The 23,445-nt window shown below is 43.8% G+C and overlaps 1 protein-coding gene across 1 annotated transcript in view; it reads right to left on the reverse strand.

The window, feature by feature from the left end:
* Nucleotides 1-23,445, reverse strand: part of LOC141161552 (aldehyde oxidase 1-like) — a 536,896-nt gene that overhangs the window by 487,476 nt on the left and 25,975 nt on the right. The window contains exon 2 of the mRNA XM_073646510.1: nt 9,269-9,326. Coding sequence (XP_073502611.1) covers nt 9,269-9,326 — 58 coding nt within the window. The remainder of the gene's footprint in view (nt 1-9,268; nt 9,327-23,445) is intronic.

Raw genomic sequence — 23,445 nt, forward strand, 5'->3', positions numbered from 1 at the left:
CATAGCCTGTTGCAAATCCTCAGGTGTAGGATAAGCAATTAGCAGGTCTTTAACCCTTTCACTGAGCCCAGCAAGAAATAGACTTTTCAGAGCAGAATCGTTCCACCCTGTTTGAGTGGACCAACGACGAAAATGTGTACAATATTTTTCCACATTACCCGATCCTTGTTTTAGACGTCTCAACTCAGTCTCAGCTGATGCGACACGGTCAGGATCATCATATAATAGTCCCAAAGCAGAAAAAAAACTATCCACTGATCTGAAGCATGAATCACTAGGTTGCAAAGAAAAGGCCCACTCCTGAGGCTCTTTGCGCAAAAGTGACATTATGAACCCTACGCGCTGGGATTCATCCCCAGAGGACTTAGGTCTCAAACGAAAATACAATAAGCAAGCATTTTTAAATGAAAAAAATTCTCGGTGTTCACCAAAAAATAAATCCGGCAAACATACCTTAGGCTCCAAGAAATGTGCTCCAGGACAGTTACTCACGTGCTGACGGAGTTCGGCCACCTCCAGAGAGAGTCCCTGCAGGCGATGAGCCAAATCCTGAACCGACACCATGATGGAACAGAAAAATCTTTCCTTAGAGAATTTGCAGGCTGGACTTACTGTTATGTTCTGCTACTAAAGCTAAGGAAAGAGAGGAGATCTGTCCCTACTATAAGACTCAGCTGAATCCCTACGATGTAACAGGGAACCTGATCCTGCGATCAGACCTGCTAAAGTCCTAATCTAGTCTGTACGAAGACCTATAGATGTGGGGAGGGAATCCCTACAAGTACTAAGGACTGGGAGGAATATGGGACACCTCCTAACAGAAATAGTAGCAGACAGACGAACAAACAAAATAGATAGAACATAGAGGTCCGAAGACCAAGCAAACTAACAGAGTTAGATACAGAGCACAGGCTAGCTAGAAAGTAGATATACAATGAAGTCCAGCAAAGCCAGAAGGGCGGAGCAGGATTAAATAGGCCAACAAAGTCATGTGACCAGCAAAGGAAAAAAAACCTAACAGCAAGGTTCTAACAATCATGACTACTGGGTTGCCACACTCTTAGATCCCCCAAACTTTTCGATCAACCTTTTCATTTTAATAAAGACCAAAAAAATGGTCATTTTTGAAATTATAAGCATTAGCAGGTTGTTAGAAACTGAAATCAAACAGTTTTCAACTCAAAACTTTATTCTAGGTGATGTTACATTTTCACATAGGACCCCTTGCTCGAAAGGAGCTTCTGAACTCTCTCGTCCATTGAATTTGTCAGGTTTTGGATGGTTTCTGCTTCAATTGTTTTGCATGAGGACAGAATACCCTCCCAGAGCTGTTGCTTAGATGTGAACTGCCTCCCGCCATCATAGACACTCCTTTTAATGATGCTCCAAAGGTTCTGAATGGGGTAGAGGTCAGGGGAGCATGGGGGTCACACCATAAGTTTGTCCCCTTTTATGCCCATATCAGCCAGAGATGCAGATGTTTTATGTGCAGCATGAGATGGTGCATTATCATGCAAAAAAATGATCTTGCTGTGAAATACACGGTTCTTCTTCTTGAACCATGGCAGGAAGTGCTGTTTGAGAAAATCCACATACATTATGGAGTTCATCTTTAGCGCCTTCAGGGATCCTAAAGGGGCCGACAATCTCTCTCCCCATGATTCCAGCCCAAAACATTACTCCACCTCCTCCTTGTTGGCGCTGTAGCCATATTTGCGTGGTGTGTCTATCAACCAGCCATCCTCCACTCCATCCATCTGGACCATCGAGCGCTGCACGGCACTCATCCGTGAACAAAACAGTTTTGAAATCAGTCTTCATGTAATGTTTAGCCCACTGGAGCCGTTTCTGCTTGTGTGAAGTGGATAGAGGAGGTCGACAGGATGGCGTATGCACAGCTGCAAACCTCTGAAGGACCCTGCATCTTGTTGTTCGGGGGACGTTGGAGGCACCAGCAGCTTCAAAAACTTGTCTGCTGCTATGACAAGGCTTTTTTGCCGCTGCTCTTTCAATCTGACGTAATTGCCTGTAGGAAAGAGTCCTCAATTTGCCCTTATCAGCACGCACACGTGTGTACTGTGAATCAGCTACATACTTCTTGATTGCCAAGACACTTCATCCTGATCATCGCACAATGTTGATTGTAGTCATGCCTTGACCTAAACACTCCACAATTTGTTGCTTCTCAGCAGCCGACACATCCTTTTTCTTTCCCATTTTGGCAGAAAATGTAGGCTGCTTAATAATGTGAGACAGCCTTCTTAAGTAGTCTTGCCTTTCATTGGACACACCTGCCAAACTAATTAGCACAGGTGTCTGCAATTGCTTACAGTGATATAAAGAGCCCTGACACACATCACCATCAATGAGTTTAACTGACAAACAAACAAATTCTTCCCTTATCACTCCTAAACACTTTTTGCATAATAATTTGGAACACAGTGTACATGTGCTTTTCCACAAAACACCAGTGGTTCACGTAGTGAATCTTACAGTTCTAACTTGCCAACCGTGGTCTGTATGGAGTTGTTCAATAAAGGGCCCAAAATTAAGATAACATAGATGGGAGAGGTCTCTATGAATAGGAATTCCTAAGTATTTGATACCCTGTGAGGGCCAGGCAAAGGGAAAGTTGGACTGGATGGAATCCTATATGGATTTGGGGAGGGAGACATTGAGGGCCTCAGACTTCGCTGCATTGATTTTAAAATTTGACCATGTAACAAAGTGATCTATTTCAGCCATAACAGCATGGATGGATATATGTGATTGAGTGATATATACTAGGACATCATCAGCAAATAGAGAGCACTTGTACTCGGTGCCTCCCACCTCAATCCACCTAATATTGGTGTTATGGCGAATTGATGAGAGCAGGTGCTCCGTCACTAGGATGTATAAGAGAGGGGACAGAGAACATCCCTGCCTTGTCCCATTGGTGATTGTGAAAGGTGATGGAAATGTTCTGACGCGCCCCCTGGGCCTTGGGACACCCGGAGCCGGACCCTTTTTGGTGGATGCTGGTGGTTGTAGTCTCCGTGGCGGCGACCCGGTTCCGTGGCTCAGGGCGGTCAAACCAGTGGCGGAACTATTTATGTGGTTTTGATGTTTAAATGTCCGACTACGCCACCCGTGGATTGCGGTCAGAGTGAACCGTCGCTCCAGGGCAGACCGCTGAGGCTGGTGTTGTGGGTGCAGCAGAGCGTAGCATAACTCCCCACGGGAGGAGTATAGCCTCAGGGCAGTGTATGCGGAGGATGGGGGTGATGGTGCAGGGCAGCAGCAGTAACGACACGGAGTCAGTGATGCAGTCCAGGGCCTTTACTCACAGTTCTTATTATCCAGACCACGTCTGCAGGTAACGGCTGCCCACGTCGTACTGTGCTCACCAGGTGAGGGGCTCAGACAACTCCCAGATAACTTTGGAGCGCTTCACAGGACCCCCTTTGTGTGTCCTTTGTCTGGCCTTTCTTACCAACCCTTCTGTCCGGCTGCCTCGGGCCTCCTCTTGGTAAACTTGGCGCCAGTTTCCCTGACCCTATGTGGTGCCTTCCTAGCGGGTGTAGCGAGGGGCTGCGCCTCATAAAATGTCACAGCCTCCTGTTTCTAGCTGAGGGTCGTTTCCTGCCTCCACTAGTTTCGGGGACCGGTCTCCCCCTTTGGCCTGACCCCTCCACGCAGGTGGATTCGGGCGTGCGGTGGCGACTCGCCCGTCCGCACCCCTGGGATCCCTTTGTTCCTCGTTCCTGGAGCCTTCTCCGCTCCTCTTCCTTCCTTCTCCCTCTTCCAGGCCTGGGCCTCTGTTACTAGGCCCGCCTCCGGAGCAGAGCTCATGCAGAGCCCCTGCTCCCTGCCACTTCTGCTCAGACTTCTCTGCACTGAACTAAGATGGTGCCCACCTTTTATACTCCCTTCTCAATGCACCCAGGAACTGCTTCCTCCCTGCTCCTGCACTACAGGGTTCCCCTTCCTCAGTGTTCCCTCCCCCCACTCCAGCCAGGGACAGGGACTGTCGTGCCCATCTCAGGGGCATATTGGTCGCCCTGCCCCACGGCAATGTGGTGTAATGCATGCAGGTGTCGGGTCCTGATCCACACTACATCCTTACCTGAGAGTGAGATATCACACCTCTGGGTGAGGTGCAATACCTCTGTAGCAACCGAGCCCTCAGGGTGCTACAGTTCCATTTATCTTCAGCCTAGGTGACGTATTGCGATACAGGGCCGTGATTTTGGCTATAAAAGGGTCCCCTAGACCCCTACCCCAAGCTTTTTAAGAGAATCATATATGGCGTGCCAGGAGACTCTATGGAATGCTTTCTCAGCATCCAACGAGAGTATCTAATTGCAAATTTTTAACTGCGTCTAGCCCAGGAAATACTTTGTGCCTAGTAGCAGTGTCTGCTAGTCAGCGGATTATCCCGGCTCTTAAGCAAGCTACACCACCTGTAGTTTGGACACTTAATTTTTTCAAAGGAAATGCTTCGGGACCACGGGATACTCAGTGAAGAGCATCAGGAGGCACCCCAAGGCATAGGGGCTGGGACTGGCAGTAGGATGCCTTGCGGTGGACAGCCGAGCTCGATCCTTATAAAAGCTTTTTAACTGCAGCAGCTTTAGTGGACGCTACTGGAGCTGGAATTACGCGGCTGCTGGCATGAGACTTGCCCTCCAATAGATCCTTGTAAATGGATTTAAAGTGTATTCATTCAAATTAGAGAGACAATTTAAATTAAAAAGCTTAGAGCAGCTTCCACCACAAGGGGGCTCGCTCGACCCACCAGCGGACAGGCACCAGTATTGGGAGAGGGGGCCTGGCCGTCAGGGTTCACCGCGGCTCTGGCACAAACCCGGCGACGCGGAGGTGGCACGGGCAGGAGCGGACTGAACGTGTCGGCTTCTCACTTTTTGGATTTTAGAAGGGCATGACATGCCTATATCTGTGTCTCCCCCTCCTTTTACTCCTCCACCTCTTTTCTTTTCGCATGACTATATGTACTTGTCACTTTTCCATGTGTTAGTTGTGTCTTCTGAGCAGTTTGTCAGCTTTTGGACACCTTTGAAGGTGTTTTCTATGTGTTTCTATGTGTTTTTGTTTGCCTGCCATTGGTTTTAACGGTGTTCGAAGGTGTTCGACGAACAGTTCGACGAACAGTTCGGCGAACATACGGGTGTTCGACGAACCGAACCGAACTCGAACACTACGGGGGTGGCTCAACACTAATCAGCGTCCTCCCCAGAGCCAGGAACAGCTCATTTACATATAAGAAAAACGTGGATTTCTCTGGAATAAGACATCAGATCGCAGATATCAAGGTATAATTTTGTTCAGCTTTGTATGACCTACATGGCCATATAGACCGCTTAAGAGGTATGATGCTACTGACAGATTTCTTTTAAATGCTCTGTAATAAGGGACTATGTTTATATTATACAGCATATAATAATATAACATAGTGATAGATAGATAGATAGATAGATAGATAGATAGATAGATAGATAGATAGATAGATAGATAGATAGAGTTCTCCACAGTTATTTAGTTCACATGACACAAGGCTCAATATTCACTTAATGACCTACCATCTTGCCCACAATAGAAGGAGTCTTACATGAATTTTTGTCTGGATTGGACATTTGCCCCAATTAAGTTAACAGACTCTTCCACTAGAGGCAATGCTGTTTAAATAAGTGAAAAACTGATATTCAGGACACACAACGGCAAATACATGTAGCGATGATGGGTTATTTGAGACTAGAGTAGGTTGTCTGTATTCCAAACTTTTATTTGCAAATGAAAGTTTAATCATTTAATCATTAAACTGTAAATATTAAATGTAAGTAAATATATGATGGGGCATAGTGAAGCCAAAACAAGCTATTATATAAAATACCACATATGCCCTTAGAATATATCCTAAGTAAACCATGACTTGGCATTATTCTCCAAACTCAAATAGGAGTTGCAAAGTCTTATGCAAGTACAGCTCAATGATTGTAAAATGAGAACTGTCTAATACATCTTGTCTAATTTGCCATGAATTAGGCTTGGGACTCTAACACCAGCTGTAAATTCCTCACCTATATTTAAAAGTACACTACTTTATATTACCCCTCCAATGCATCCCCCCGGGGCCCATAAGACTTTTTGTAAATACCTTATGTTGCTGATAATGCCTGTGATCGGCGCTTTCACTGGCTGCTCACAGGCATCACGTGACACATGAGATGGGTACATAGAAATCGTACAGCACATACATGGTCCGTGTGCCATGCGATTTTTTTTTCGCACACATTGACTTGCATTGGCGAGTCACAGCCATTTTACATGTCCATTTGCAGCATGCTGAGACTTTTTCCTCACCCTAATTCCAGGTGAGGAAAAACTTGCAAATCAACACTGCCTAATTGAATAACATTTTTTTTTTTCTCACATTGCACTTGCGATTTTTATACGCACATGTAAGCGTACCCTTAGGCTATGTGCCCACGATGCAGAAATGCTCAGGATTTTTTCCTGAGCGTTTCTGCATCTACCTGGCAGAAAAAAACGCATGCGGATTGTACATGCGGATTGTACATGCGGATTGTACATGTGTTTTCCTGCCAGGGACATGCGGAAGTGAAGCGTTCTTCACATGCATTTCCGCATGCGGGTTGACAAGCGCTTTCCAAGCGATTTTAGCATCACTTGAAAAGTGCTTGTCAACTTGGTCACACTATATAAATCCATGCAAACAGCATGGATTTATATACTGTGACCCAAGAGAATGTAAAAAAATAAATCTATACTTACCCTCTGATGGCCTGTGCTGTCTTGTTTTCCTCTGTCCCGTCTGCCGGCAGATCGCGGTACACTGCACTGAAGAACCTGCCGACGTCAGTGTCGCGTGACCCGTCACATGACTATGACGTCAGCGCAGGTCAGTACATCGCGAACTGCCGGCATGAGAGGAGGAGCGCAGCGCGGGCCGCCAGAAGGTAAGTATATATTTATTTTTTATTTTATTCTTTTTTTCACAGGTTCTATGGTACCCGGGTCCAGAGGAGAGTCTCCTCTTCTCCACACCCGGGTACCATCCGCACATTAGACGCATGGAATGCTCATCTACATATACAGTGATGCGTAATCCATGCGTTCTAATGCAAGTCAATGGCGGCGAAAACGCAGCACTTCCGCAAAATAATTGGTAGTGCTGCGTTTTTTTTCGCAATGATAATCCGCAGCAGAAATCTCCTCAGAATGTGCACAGCACATGCGGATTATCATTGGGGAACATGGCAGACCTTCTACCATGCGTTGAGTGGAACAATCAGAGGAAAAGTATAATAGAAACACGTCACCACTTCTGTATTTATTACCCACTCCTGGCTTTGGTTTACAAATACTGATGTAAAATACTGACCAAATACTGAACGCGTGAACGTTACCTAGCGTTTGTAATCAGCTCATGAGTCCATCAATAAAGTTTTGTCAAAGCCAAATGCCAGGAAGTATCAAAAACAAAGCAGCTTTGTTTAAAACATGACATACCATAAGACAACAAAAACCACACCTTCAAAAACGTGAAAAAAACACACTCAAAAAAGCAATGAAAAAACACAAGTAACCTAATTTACGTAATGGTGCAGAAAATCTGCAACTTCAAAAAACTCACCAAAAGCTCATTGTGAGAACATAGCCTAAGGGACTACAAAGTAAAAGTAAAAAAAAATAAAGATTTTAAAAATATGTAAAAAAATTAGAATCTCTTCCCTTTTCCCAAATATAAATAAAGAAATAAAAAAATACATATTTGGTATCCCAATATTCTTAAAAAAAGTCCAAACTATCAATTAATCCAATCAGTAAACACTGTAAGGCCACTGCCCCACTATCAGTATTTGGTCAGTATTCGGTCAGTATTTTTTGTCCAATTCAAATCTATGGGTCTGCCCACATGTCAGTGTGTTTCCATGCACCATGTGTCCGTGTGCTCCACATGCTGACATGTCCATTTTTTACACACTGCACAGTCCACAAAAGTGTCTCACACTGAACACACGGATGACATCCGTGTGTCATCAATGTGACTCATACTGGCGCCTGGGAATCAGTGTACAGTTAGCGCTGTTCCCAAGCACTGGGTGCTGAACGCTGCCCTCATCATTGTCCCCTGCCGGCGGTGTGATCAGCGGGGCCCTGCACTGAGCTCACTGAGTGACAAGACACCGCTCCTGAGCTCAGCACAGCTCCGGAGCCCACACGCTGGAGCGGCTCATTCTCCTCGGCTCCTCGGCGTCAGCGGTCAAAGGATTACAGCAGGGGACATCTCCGGACAGGTGAGTATAAGGATTTTTTTATTTTACTCTTATTTTTACAGTTGGAGACAGCGGGAGCAGACACTACTACTCCCAACATTGTCAACCCAACATTGTGATCAGCATGAGCAAGGGATAATGATGAGGGCAGTGTTCAGCACCCGGCACTTGGGAATAGCACTAACTATACATTGATTCCCAGGTGCCAGTACGTGTGATCCTGATGTGGCATACGGGCGGCACATGTATGCCACACGTGTGCAACACAGGTGCACACGGACACAGATATCTCTGGTACTGTTTTTTCCAGTACCATAAATATTCAGACGTGTGAAACCGGCCTTAATGAAGTGGCTTGCTGGAGTACAATATACCTAATTCATTATGTGATGCATGCCATTTAATGAATTGGGCACATCTGTTAACTGTCGTGTGCGGCAACCAAAAATGTACTCTAGTCAGTCTGGAGTACACTTCTTGAGTATGTGAAACCACTAAATTGGCGTTACTTTTCAAGAAATTGCCCGCGTCAACTGCCATATTGGCGTAGGTCTCCAAAAGTAGCGTTTACACACCAAATGTCACAATTTTTTTGCAACTTTAGAGTTGCCCAAAAAATATTGCAACTGATTAGAGTTTTCTTACAACACAATTCTGGGGTAAACGCCTTAATGAATGGGGCCCTTGAAGTTTATTTTAATTGTTTGGCAAGAATAACATCTCAATTTTCACTTTGCTCCAGTTTTGACACATCTTTGTCACTTTGAAATGCTTAATGCAGACTTTGAATCCCTGTCCCATACTCTGCCTCCTCGAAGACCATCGGAAAGAGAAATCATAAACACCCCCTTCAGGCCCTTCACTGGAAATAACATTGTTATTTTTGTTTTAAGAGTACGAACAGTCATCTTATAGGTTTTCATACTTATATAACTACATCATTAACATTGCGCTACACAAAAGGATACAAGTTTTCCTCAAGTAGGGAAGCAATAACATTTCGGGATCTGCATTTTTTTCAACTATCTAGAAGGAGAGAATACATAAAATTATTTGTTAATACATTGAAGTAACCAAAGCAATACAGAAAATACAATACAGAGAGAAAGATAAAGGAGTGTTAAGCAATTATATATATTAGAGATGAGAGATTTGATGCAAATCAAATTTGTGTTCAATCTCATGAAATGTTCAGGTTCCGGCGAATTCAAACATTTTCAAACAGAAAGTTCACATGAAGTCACGAGTGGTCGCACAGACTTCGCCTTATTGACATGCAGCTCTCACATGACATGATATAGAGGAGCCAATTTGGAGGGACCATCAGAGCCACTATAAAAGCTGAGGCAGGGAGAGCAGCAGCCATTTTAGGGTTTTACAGCTTGGAGAGAGGACCCCACAGCTCAGAATTAGAGATTGGAACATAAAAACCTAAAGCATTATATAAAGATATCAGCCACACTGTGTTGTACAACTGCAACAATTTTAATGATGAATGTCTGGGAAAAATACATAGATTCAATTGAAAAGAGATAGAGTTGACAGCAGCAGCACCAGACTCAGTGTGATAAGATGTAGCTGGCATCTGTTCCACTGCACATTTTTATTATCTTCCCTCATGCTCTAGAAAGCAGCAAGATAGTCACTCAGCTTAGTATTTTTTACATAAAAAATAATTAGAAATCAGTGTCACTCATAGAAATTGTGCTTCTTGTCACAAGAGACTGTACCGAGCTTTTGCATTTCTTGTGCAACTGTGTTTGATAATTGTGTGATTGTTTTTTAAAAACGCAAAAGAAAATTCCTTAAAGTCCAGAACTTTAACTACAATTGTCTTCCTTACAAATTATACATGTCACAACTTTATAACTGTTTTATTCGTCAAAGTTTATATCTGCACATGCCACTACAATGCAGTGCCCTGTTGCAAGTGCTCTTTATTAGGATGTGTACCTAACTGGCATTTCTAATTACATCCTTTCTGGGAAAAGAGTTAAGTTTGGTTAAAGAAAAAAAAGCTACATGTTTAACTTTTCGCGTACCTGTTTTACAAGACCAGTATGACAACCATGCACACCACAGCAATACTGCGGACTGTTGTTACCACAATTTGCTTTACGGATGTGTACCTTCAATGTAGCATTTTTCATTATTGTCATGGGAGGAGGGGTGAAATAGTGTTTCTGGGCATGTAGATACCAACAAAACATTTTTGGCTATGGTTGGTTAAAATTTTGGTTATTTTTAAAGAAACTAAAAAAATATATAGATATTTAGCTTTTTTGCAGTTCAACGAGTCCAATTTGACAGAACAATGTACATGCCATGACTATACTGTGGGCTGTTTCTACACCTGAGAATATACCTACCAGACTTTTTTTAGGTCCTTTTTGGGCAAAGGGATTTAACTTTATTAACAAAAATAAAAATCTACACATTTAACTGTGCAGGTCAGTTTTAGCACATAAGTAGTCAAACTTGAGAACATTACATGCCACCCAATCCTTTTGTACAGTGGGTACGGAAAGTATTCAGACCCCTTTAAATTTTTCACTCTTTGTTTCATTGCAGCCATTTTGTAAATTCTAAAGAGTTCATTTTTTTTCTCATTAAAGTACACTCTGCACCCCATCTTGACTGAAAAAAACAGAAATGTAGAAATTTTTGCAAATGTATTAAAAAAAACAACTGAAATATCACATGCTCATAAGTATTCAGATCCTTTGCTCAGACACTCATATTTAAGTCACATGCTATCCATTTACTTGTGATTCCTTGAGATGGCTCTACTCCTCCATTGGAGTCCAGCTGTGTGTAATTAAACTGATAGGACTTGATTTGGAAAGGCACACACCTGTCTAAATAAGACCTCACAGCTCACTGTGCATGTCAGACCAAATGAGAATCATGAGCTCAAAGGAACTGCCCAAGGAGCTCAGAGACAGAATTGTAGCAAGTCACAGATCTGGCCAAGGTTATAAAAGAATTTCTGCATTACTCAAGGTTCCTAAAAGCACAGTGGCCTCCATAATCCTTAAATGGAAGAAGTTTGGGACCACCAGAAGTCTTCCTAGACCTGGCTGTCCAGCCAAACTGAGGAATCGTGGGAGAAGAGCCTTGGTGAGAGAGGTAAAAAAGAACCCCAGGGTCACTGTGGCTGAGCTCCAGAGATGCAGTAGGGAGATGCGAGAAAGTTCCACAAAGTCAACTATCACTGCAGTCCTCCACCAGTCGGGCCTTTATGGTAGAGTGGCCCAACGGAAGCCTCTCCTCAGTGCAAGACATATGAAAGCCTGCATAGAGTTTGCTCAAAAACACATGAAGGAGTCCCAGACTATAAGAAATAAGATTCTCTGGTCTGATGAGACGAAGATAGAACTATTTGGTGATAATTCTAAGCGGTATGTGTGAAGAAAACCAGGCACTGCTCATCACCTGCCCAATACAATCCCAACAGTGAAACATGGTGGTGGCAGCATCATGCTATGGGGGTGTTTTTCAGCTGCAAGGACAGGATGACTGGTTGCAATTGAAGGAAACATGAATGTGGCTAAGTACAGAGATATCCTGGATGAAAACCTCTTCCAGAGTGCTCTGGACCTCAGACTTGGCCGAAGGTTCACCTTAATACAAGACAGTGACCTTAAGCACACAGCTAAGATAAGAAAGGAGTGGCTTTAGAACAACTCTGTGACCATTCTTGACTGGCCCAGCCAGAGCCCTGACCTAAACCCAATTGAGCATCTCTGGAGAGACCTGAAAATGGCTGTCCACCAACGTTCGCCATCCAACCTGACGGAATTGGAGAGGATCTGCAAGGAAGAATGGCAGAGGATCCCCAAATCCAGGTGTGAAAAACTTGTTGCATCATTCCCAAGAAGACTCATGGCTGTACTAGATCAAAAGGGTGCTTCTACTCAATACTGAGCAAAGGGTCTGAATACTTATGACCATGTGATATTTCAGTTTTTCTTTTTTAATAAATTTGCAAAAATTTATACATTTCTGTTTGTTTTCAGTCAAGATGGGGTGCAGAGTGTACTTTAATGAGAAAAAATGAACTTTTTAGAATTTACTGAATAGCTGAAATGAAACAAAGAGTGAAAAATTTAAAGGGGTCTGAATACTTTCCGTACCCACTGTAAGTGCCAGTTTAAAACAATTTATAAACTGTCACGCAATAAACAAGAATGTGGTCCTATATGAATAACTCAATATAACAAATATACACAGCATAATGCATCGAATATCCGATATAACAACTGTAAAGGACATATTGATATTCATGCTATGGCAACTCCATCTTGTCTGCTTGCTTCAAAATCATGTTATTATACTCTTTGCATAACATACATTCTTTCCTTCTTTCCTCTTGATTCACATGCAACTTTCCCACACTAACCTTTTCTCTCAGGAACATTCTATGAGACACCCTGCTCCTGTTATCTAGCTAGTCTGAGCCGGGATGTATAACCTTGTAACTTTCCATCGTACACCGAACTAATGATAATATGACCATATGTGTATTTCCGTAATAATTGTACAAACATTGGTTCAAGCTTGTAGTATGGCTGTAGGTGATTGGCCATTGATATACTCAAAACAATATAAAATGCTAAGTAGAAATAAACGGTGTTAGAGATTCTTTGAATCCTCCCATAAAAGCTTTGTCTCCGTCTGGTTTTCTATTGGATTGCGCAATCAACCTTGTAAAATAATTTGACACTCACTTGGTCAACCGTGAAGGGTCATTGCTGCCCTCCCTCAACACAACAAGTACATGGAACACAATTGTAATAATAAACCCTGTAATGGGGAAATATGCACAAAAGATCCGTATTGAAAAACGAACACAGTTGACCGTTAGATAATGAGTATTTATTTTATTCACTTATATGGCACCATTAATTCCACAGCGCTTTACAGACATTATCAGGCATGGGATCTGTAAGTTGAGGCAGAAGAGGGAGGAAGAAAATCCCACGCGTATCGCCACTATAGCTGTGGCTTCATCAGGGGTAAAGACTGTGATTTTGGAAAGAAATTTTAAAAACTGATAGATGTGTCACATATGAATATATCCTAAGGAGTCAAATATGCCTAATATGGATCTTTTATTTATAATTTGTTCCATTTTCTGTTTCCGTATTCTAATCTATACTTGTTCTGCGTCCTGGTTTGTTTGTTTAATATTTAATGTTCAGGGTTTTTTTGTTTAGGATTACCATATTTTTTTTACATATTATCTGATCTGCAGGTTGGATATTGTAGAGCAAGAGCATCATATACATCTTCGTGGGATAAGATTTAGTAGCATAAGAGGTCAGTGATTTGTCCTATTCCACAATTGACAGTATTCCCTGTGCATGCAGAGATAGCTGTAAATCACCAAGTAGGATTTGCCATTGAACACATGCACACCAACAACAGGGATAAACCTATATATCATTCTGCTCAGAACCCCCTTCTATATACCATGCTGTTCATGTACTGCATATACAATGTGTCTGGATCCCTTTAAATTTAATCTATTGACAACTATAAGTTAAAAATGATAACCCTACGGATCCATTGAAACATCCTATTTATATAAAAAAAGGAAAGAATTGTAGATCATGACATTGAGATATGTTGTTGCAGTGCCATATCTTTTTCAGTGTAAGAAAAATTCAGAAACCTAATACATATTTGTGAAAAAGCCCTAAAGGTGTTATGTATGTAGACACCTTTTATGTGAGTATTTAATTACACAATTATGTTGCAATCAAAGAGTCTGTAATAAAAAGATTATATCAAGTTCCACAACTTAGAGCACAGTGTGTGATTGAGAAATACCTTATCTATTGTATTCCAAAAGCCCACTACAGCTGTCATAGTAAACTTGTTCATGAAGTGAATGTCCAGATTTAGAATAAGTTCACAGGGGCGTAAAAAAAATGTCTGATTTTCATCCACAAAAAAGCTAATGATTTTTCATCTGCGTGGGATTCATTTTTACACATGAGCAGGTAATACAATTTACTAGACCATTACAAATACAGTTTCCTGCTTTATGATTTGCAATATATCTTTAAAATTGGATGATATACGGTTACTCCGTATGGGATCTGATTTTTTTTTCTCCCACCCATAGACTTGAATAGGTGAATCTCATCCGAAATACAGAAGAGAGTAGTGTATTCTGCGACCTGAACAGCCTAATTGATTAACATCAGTCTGTGTGATGTCAGTTTTTTTCACAAACAGGACTCGAACTGAAAATACAGTCATGTGAATATACCCTTAGGGTAAAGCCAGCTGGATAGACAGCGATATGGCAAAGGATTTTGCAGAACTATTTAACTTGTAAAACTTTGTGGCCATTAAAATCAAATGTGCGGACTTGCGAGAGAAACTGTTGCATATTACGGCAGAATCTTCTGACATTGCAGAAGCATGAACTGTTTTAATTGGGACATACAGCAGCCATAATCTTCATCATAATATGGAAGATTACAAGAGAGAACAGCCAAAAACAAACCAAAAAGGTAACACAGTACAGTATTAAAGCACCCCTCCAGCGTTTTCTTTTTTTCAGTGTTGGAGTGGCGCTTTACTTGTAAGCCTCCTGCTCCCGGTCATACACTCACCCTCCAGTGTCTTCCCTGGTTTTCAGCACCGCTCTGGTCCCACGTCGCCATCTTGTGAGTGCAGTTTTTGACAGTCGGAAGTCTGCAGCTCTGCTAACGAGCTCTCAATACAAGTCTATGAGAGCCAGAACGAGGCCAGAACAAGGTACTCATAGACTTGTATTGAAAAGTGACCACCACACAGCTCCATGCAACACTGGAGCTGCAAGCAGGTCACTTTTCACAGGAGACGAACCAGAGCGGTGGGAAACCAACGAAGGCGGTGGAAGGTGAGCATATGACAGGGGGCAGGGGACTTACATTTAAAGCATCACTCCATGAGTGCAATAAAAAAAAGTGCTGGAGTGGTGTTTTAACAAACGCTAACAATTAACACAGTGCCACCTGTTGTCTGCTCAACACTGTTCCTCGCCTCCCACCATGTTGTATACTCCAAGAGAAACAGCTGCTGCCCTACAAATTCTTGCAAAAGTAACAATTACTTTAGAAAACTGTAGCCAATACAGGCCAGACCGGCTTAAGGGAAGGGGCAAGAGATTTGCTTTTCTGTTATAGAGTTCTGAATTTCCATGATTCCCTTCACTCAGACCAAGAACCTGTGTTGAAGCCTACAGACATCTCTCCTAAAGCTCAACAGACTCCATCATAAGTTATTGGCATCTCTTTGGTGTAAACAGCCAGAGTATAATAATAATAAAACTTAACTTTTAATTAAATATGATAAAAATTACATCATATGATAAAGTGCTCATGGTGCCAGTGCTCATTTTAAAATCACAATCTCACCCACGGCTTGATACATCAGATGAGTTCAGAGTACCAGGTACATTATCCAGAATGCCGGAATCCAAAAACAATATTCCCTATGTACCCTGTCGTGCCCTGTTAGTCTCCCACTCTCACAAGAGCAGTACTCAAGTGTAGTCTATTATAATTAGATTAACCCCTTAAGAAAAATAGCCCTCCCAAGGCATTTCAATAATGAGGCCTCATCAGGGGAGTAAACTTGTATTTAATAGAGAAGGACAACTGTCCATCCCTAAGTGGGGCAAAAGAAATGGAAGCTGCCAGAAAGCTCCTAACTACACGCAAACAACAAATTCCAAGTGCTGCCTTAAGTATCGCAAACATAGACAATTTTGTAAGGATCTACAGGACTTCCGGGACAATAGAATCTATCAGGTTCTAGGTGACTGTCGAGAACGGGGGAACTTGGAAAGCGAACTGTCATCCTCAGGGACAAAAACTTCTGATACCGATACGAGACCTAGACCACAAAGGGGACACTACAAAGGGAGGGGGAGAGGTCAATACAGGGGCAACCAACAGTCAAATAGGGTTGTTTTTTTTAGATAGGAACTATACCCTACGCAATCGAAACACATTATGGAGGGCCAAAACTCAGATACACAGGTCATTAATCTATCTGATAGGCCTTTGAATGAGGTGGAACTTTCTGTGTTGAAAAGAGGACTTTGCTTTGTGCCAACAAGTGACTTCTGTATTTTTGAATGTATTAAAGATCTAAATCTCTTTGCGAGGAAACTACGGTGGCGAAAGCATTTTATCCAACAATATAGGAAACCAAGTGCCGATCTAGGGATTCCAGTGGAGATTTTGTCTGAAGTTAGGTTTCTGGCAGACTTAGAGACCCTTCCCCTAACCGTAACTGGATTAGGTCCCTTTAATACATTAAAACCTGCAAGCTCAAAAATGCCTCCCACCACAGGAGATGTATCAGCCATTGATGTGTTTCTAAATGTTGTCACAAAAGAGATCACAGAATTGGGAAGAATTGGAGGCCAGCATAATCTATCTAAAAATGAGATGACTGCTCTCTGTGAGTTGGAAAGAGACACCTACATAATTGTAAAACCATCTGATAAAGGTGGCAATATGGTAGTCAAAAATAGTACATCATGCGTAGAGATGTGTCTTTCCATTCTAAATGACCAGTCCACCTATGCCAGACTAGCGGCAAATCCAATCAGAAAAATGCATGAACAACTCAAAAAGTTATTGAATAAAGCTTTAGAGGATCATTTAATAAGAGAGGATGAACGTAAATGTATGCTGTTGGAACATCCTATTATGCCGACATTCTATGCCCTGCCGAAGGTGCATAAGAGACTATCACCTCTGAAAGGCGGGCCAATTGTATCGGGTATAGGTGGATTGGGTCATGGTGCCGGATCCTATCTGGACAAGGGTTTGAAACCATTTATTTTAACTCTGCCATCCTATGTGAGAGACAGTAATGACTTTTTGAACTGACTGGACATCGGTGATCTAGTGGGCACCAAACCCAATATAACCTACCGAAAAAATTGCTCGGTGGGTGACAGAGTGGTACAAAGCCATTTTGTAGGCATAAAAACAAGGGAAACCTGGTTGCCCAAAAGACCAAACGGTTGTTTTAAATGTCAGGGCTGTGTAGCTTGCTCATTTGACCAAACGGGCAAAACCTTTATTAGTCAGGTGATGGGAGACCAGTATAAGATTCGAGATTTCAACTATTGTAAAACAAAAAACATCATATATAAGGCCACATGCAGATGTAACAAGGAATACATCGGGAAAACAATGTGAGAATTCCGTAGAAGGGTTGGTGAGCGCATCAATGACATTAGGAATGACTGTGACACATCTTTGGCTCTACATATAAACGTGGAGCATGGGGGAGATACATCCATGATTAAATTCATGGGAATTGATGTGGTTAAACTCCCGAACAGAGGAGGAAATGTGGACAAACTGCTTCTCCAAAGAGAAGCCTGTTGGACTTTTCGTTTGAAGACACTTAATCCTTCTGGGCTGAACGAGTATATAAATTATGGATGTTTCTTGTAAGTTTTCCACATTTGTGGGATGGAGCTTTGAATAAACTATTGGACTCTCAGTGTTGTCCACTGGGGATGGTTTGAATGGCAAAATACCTTTTTATGATATAATGAATAATTATGACTTACTGTATGGGTATTGATCCCCACCATATTATTGGAGAAACAAGAGGATATAGGTGTAATTTGGAACATTATAAGGCCTTTGGTATATCTGGCGCCTTTTTTGTATAGACGACATCAGATTTGTTAAGGATTGAAATTAAATAATAATTGATACGCTGTGGGCAAAGTGCAATCCTAATGCATTGAATTGTAATTATACTTGTCAAGTCAGTGATTTCTATGAATCCTGAGTACCAGAGATGATTTGGTACATTGGCCTATATAGCCGATGATAACAGAATTTGTAGTTATTAGACAGTTTAAAAATTAACTTTTAATAAATATACTTTAAAACACTGTAATTAAAAAAACAAACCACATTATTAGTGTTGAGTGAGCACTAAAATGCTCGGGTGCTCAAAGCTCGGGCCGAGCTCACCGTGATACTCGGGTGCTCGACCCGAGCAACGAGCCCAATGTTAGTCTATGGAAGACCCGAGCATTTTTGAGGCGGCACCCCCGGCAGTCTGTAGAAAGCCTAAAAAGTGCCCAAAACGATAGTGACAGTGCTCAAATGACATTGGGACAGCATGGGGATCGCTCCAGGAAACATTTCTGACCCCCAGGTCACTGCTGTCAACAACGTGGTCAGAGGTATTAAGCCACTTTTACGGGCTCACAATAAAACGTTCAAAAACAAAACTGAAACTGCTTTCCTGAGGAATATGTTAAGGAACTTCCTTTCCAGGGTAAAGACTTGTGTATAAGGTAAAATAAATAACCAAAAACAAAAATACTCCTCCACACCTTGGGCTATCTTCACAAGTAGCATTTTTTATGCGTCTTTGCACTTTTGTATTGCTTTCAACCGTGACAAATGCATTCACCGGGAAATGTCATTTTAACATTTTACAACCTTATCTGGCCATGTGCTGTGTGACACATGCATACAGTGCTGAAAAGACATGGGAACAGCATGGGGAAGACCCCTGGAAGCATCTCTGACACCCAGGTCACTGCCTAAAAGTGTGCCCATCAGAAGTGATCCTTGCCGCATCAGAAGATGCAGACTTGCAACTATCCCCGTGCAAGTCCTTGTCCCAGGGCAGTGTTCAATTGTACCTCCCCATTCCTTGCAATGCAAGCGCAAGTATGCAGCCTGCCATCCACCCACCCCCAGGCTGCAAAACCATACTGCTTGCTTGCTTGCACTTGAAATTGGGCCTTTTAGGCATGTGGAGGCGGAATCTGGCCACCACGTCATGGCTGCGTCGGCGGCCTGGTATCCATACTCGGTCCCGAGCCGCCCCGCGGCCGGTTGCCCACACACGGTCCCCAGCCTCCTGGGGGCGGCCGGGTGTCCATAAACGGTCCCCAGCCGCCCCTATTTGTCCCGGTGCGCCTTATACACAAGCGTGCATACCAAAACATTACCTGTGCCCTCCCCAGTGCATTTAGTGGGAAGGACAGCCTAACCACAAACACGTGGACAAGCGAATGTGGCCAGGGATGGTCCATCTCACTGACGCCTTCACATTGGGTTAATATTATGGAAGCTGGGACACAGTTGGACACTGGGATGCAACACATCCTCCAGATATAGAGGATTGCGGGTCCTGGGTCAATCAGGCTTCAACACAAAGTTCAGAAGGTAGACAGCAGCAGTGGTCGGCCTCCTACACAACGAGTAAATTATTCATGATCATGAGGCCATCCATCTCCTTAGCTTTCTGTTCCTTGGAATGCAAGCACATGTATGTAGTAGCGGCTAGGCCTGAGGTGGTCAGCGTTTTGGCGCATATCCTACCTCCTCCGAGGATTGCTGGATGTTTTCCTGCTACTATCCCAGTTCTATGACTCCTGTTAAAACAAAGCTTCAGGTGATGAATGATGGATGAGGTGGTGGCAAAGGAGAAAGAGCAGGAGGAACAGGGACCATTCACATCAATATCAGGCCAGTCAACCACACATGTCTTGTAGGATATGTTTCTGTACCAAAAGGAGCGGTTCGGCTACACAGTTATAGGGCATACAGTGAGTGCAATGCCTACCAAAAATTTTGAGGCACTCCAATGCCCCTTGGAAGTGACATGGAGGTCAGAGGGCCTTAACTAAACCGTTTTTTCCATTTATACCAACTGGGTCTCCTGTACACTGTTGGCCTAAGCAGTGAATGGAAGGCTTTCCAAAAATTATGACGAACTGCAATGCCCCTTGAAACAGACGTGGATTACAGCGTACTAAAAACCTTCTACCCATTATTGGGGAGTGGGTCTCCCTTAGTGTTTGCCTATGCATTGAAAAGCAAAAGCTGACTAAAATTAGGAGGAAATGCAATGCCCGTTGGAAGAGTCGTGGAAGTTAGAGGTAATTAAAAACAATATTTCAATGCCCCTTGGAAGAGCTGTGGAGTTCAAAGTGGTTTAACAAGACGGTTTTAATGCCCCTTAGAAGAGACGTGGCATTCAGAGTGGTTTAACAAGACGGTTTTAATGCCCCTTGGAAGAGCTGTGGAGTTCAGAGTGGTTTAACAAGACGGTTTTAATGCCCCTTGGAAGAGACGTGGAGTTCAGAGTGGTTTAACAAGACGGTTTTAATGCCCCTTGGAAGAGACGTGGAGGTCACAGTAGCTTAACAAGACGGTTTTAATGCCCCTTGGAAGAGACGTGGAGGTCAGAGTGGTTTAACAAGACGGTTTTAATGCCCCTCAGAAGAGACTTGGAGGTCAGAGTGGTTTAACAAGACGGTTTTAATTCCCCTTGGAAGAGACGTGGAGGTCACAGTAGCTTAACAAGACGGTTTTAATGCCCCTTGGAAGAGACGTGGAGGTCAGAGTGGTTTAACAAGATGGTTTTAATGCCCCTTGGAAGAGACGTGGAGGTCAGAGTGGTTTAACAAGATGTTTTTAATGCCCCTTGGAAGAGACGTGGAGTTCAGAGTGGTTTAACAAGACAGTTTTAATGCCCCTTGGAAGAGACGTGGAGGTCACAGTAGCTTAACAAGACAGTTTTAATGCCCCTTGGAAGAGACGTGGAGGTCACAGTAGCTTAACAAGACGATTTTAATGCCCCTTGGAAGAGACGTGGAGGTCACAGTAGCTAAACAAGACAGTTTTAATGCCTCTTACAAGAGCCATGCAGTACAGCATATTAAAAACATTATTCCTATTCTTGGGGAGTGGGTCTCCCATAGTCTTTGCCTATGCCTTCCAAGCAAAAGCTGCCAAAAATTAGGACGGAGGAACTTGCAATGCTGGCAACACAGACCACGGTCACCCTGGTGGTATAGTGGTGGTAGAGGCTGAGGATAAGGAGAAGAGCAAAAAACAGCCGAAATGAAGAAGCATATACCCATGTGTGGGTGTGAAGCGGTGCATGGGAATACACCTCCCGAAATAACACAGTGGATTTGACTTTATGTTACTCTGCTGTCATTTGGTGGTGATGAGAAGTCTGGCCCAATCCAGCCCTTGTTCATTTTGATAAGGGTCAGCTTGTCAGCATTGTCAGTTGACAGGCGAGTGCGCTTATCAGTTATAATTCCCCCAGCGGCACTAAAAACATGCTCCGATAACACGCTAGCGGCAGGGCAGGCCAGGACCTCCAAGGCGTACAGAGCGAGTTCATTCCAAGTGTCCAGCTTGGATACCCAATAATTAAAAGGCACAGAGGAATCACGGAGGACGCTGGTACGGTCGGCAAGTTACTCCCTCATCATCTTTTGAAACTTTCCACTCCTTGTGAGAGTACCCCGCGCCTCAGGGCCTGTAAGCTGGGCGGGTCTCAGAAAACTGTCCCAGAACGTTGACAGTGTTCCCCTGCCTCTGCTGGATTGGAGTTGCGTCTCTCTCGCCTGTACACCTTGGTTGGGCAACGAACTGTGACCTCTGCCGATAGCGTGTTCAGATGGGAATTTTTTTAACAGTTCTGCAGCAAGGGCCTTCTGGTACTGCCCCATTTTTGTAGACCTCTCCACCTCAGGAATAAGAGAGTGAAAGTTCTCCTTGTAGTGGGGGTCTAAAAGTGTCACCAACCAGTAATGACTGTCACCCAACATTTTGACAACGCGAGGGTCACGGTTAAGTCAACGTAGCATAAAGTCAGCCATGCATGCCAGACTGGTAACGGGCAAGACTTCCATGTCCTCACCAAGATGACGACTGACCATGCTCTCCTCCTCCTCCTCCCCCCTGTCCTCAGGCCACCCATGCTGAACCAACGGTATGACAGTTGTACAGGTACTACCGTCTACAGCGCATGATACCAGCTCCTGTTCTTCCGCCTCCTCCTCCTCCTCTCCCTCATTGTCCCCCAATGCACGTTGGGATGAGATGAGGCTGGGCTGTGTGTAATCGCCCCCTATGGCTTCTTGATCCATCTCATCATACTCTGGCTGCAATGCCTCCTCTTTAATTCTCTGCAGAGAGCGTTGCAAAAGACAGACAAGTGGGATGCTGACGCTAATGATGGCGTCATCGCCACTCACCATCTTGGTTGACTCCTCAAAGTTTGTCCGGATGGTACATATGTCAGACATCCAGGTCCACTCCTGAGGTCTTATGTGTGGAGTCTGACCTGAATATCGATGGCCTTGTTGCAGCTGGTACTCCACAACTGCTCTCTTCTGCTCACAAATCCTTTGCAACATGTGGAGGGTAGAGTTCCAACGTGTGGGGACATCACACACCAGTCGGTGTGCCGGAAGCTGCAAACGCTGCTGCAACACAGCAAGGGCGGCGGAAGCTGTAGCCGACTTCCGAAAATGAGCTGACAGGCGGCGTACTTTGACGAGCAGATCTGGCAACTCGGGGTATGATTTAAGAAACCGCTGAACCACGAGTTTAAGCACATGAGCCAAGCATGGTACGTGTGTGATCTTGCCTCGCCTCAGAGCCGCTACCAGGTTATGGCCATTATCACACACGACCATGCCTGGATGTAGGTTCAGCAGTCTCAGCCACAGATCTGCCTGCTCTTTCACAGCTGTCCACAACTCACAAGCAGTGTGAGGTTTATCACCTAAGCTTATGAGTTTCAGCACAGCCTGTTGCCGCTTGTCTGAGGCAGTACTGCAGTGCTTCCAGCTTGTAACTGATGTGGTGATATCTGAGATGGAGGCTGAACATGAGGAGGAGGAGGATGATGCGCAGGAGCTGTGTACACTGTGGGGGCAACTCTGACTGACATAGGGCCCGCAATCCTCGGTGTGGGGAGGATGTGTTCCGTCCCAAGGTCCAACTGGGTCCTGGCTACCACTATGGTTACCCAGTGTGCCGTCAGGGAGATGTACCGTCCCTGGCCACAAGCACTTGTCCACGTGTCCGTTGTCAGGTGGGCTCTCCCAGTAACTGTGTTGTTGAGGGCACGGCAGATGTTTTGGGACATGTGCTTGTGTAGTGCAGGGATGGCACACCGGGCAAAATAGTGTCGGCTGGGGACCGAGTACCGAGGGACGGCCACCGCCATAAGGTTGGGAAGGATTTCGTCTCCACAAGCCTAAAAGGCAGCATTTCCAATGCAAGCAGTCGTGAAATGTGCGAATTTAGGACTGTGGCCTGTGGGGCGTTGGCTG

Source organism: Phyllobates terribilis, unplaced genomic scaffold (genome assembly GCF_046119375.1).
Source record: "Phyllobates terribilis strain yellow unplaced genomic scaffold, ASM4611937v1 Scaffold_9__5_contigs__length_417890890, whole genome shotgun sequence".
Taxonomy (NCBI): Eukaryota; Metazoa; Chordata; class Amphibia; order Anura; family Dendrobatidae; genus Phyllobates; species Phyllobates terribilis.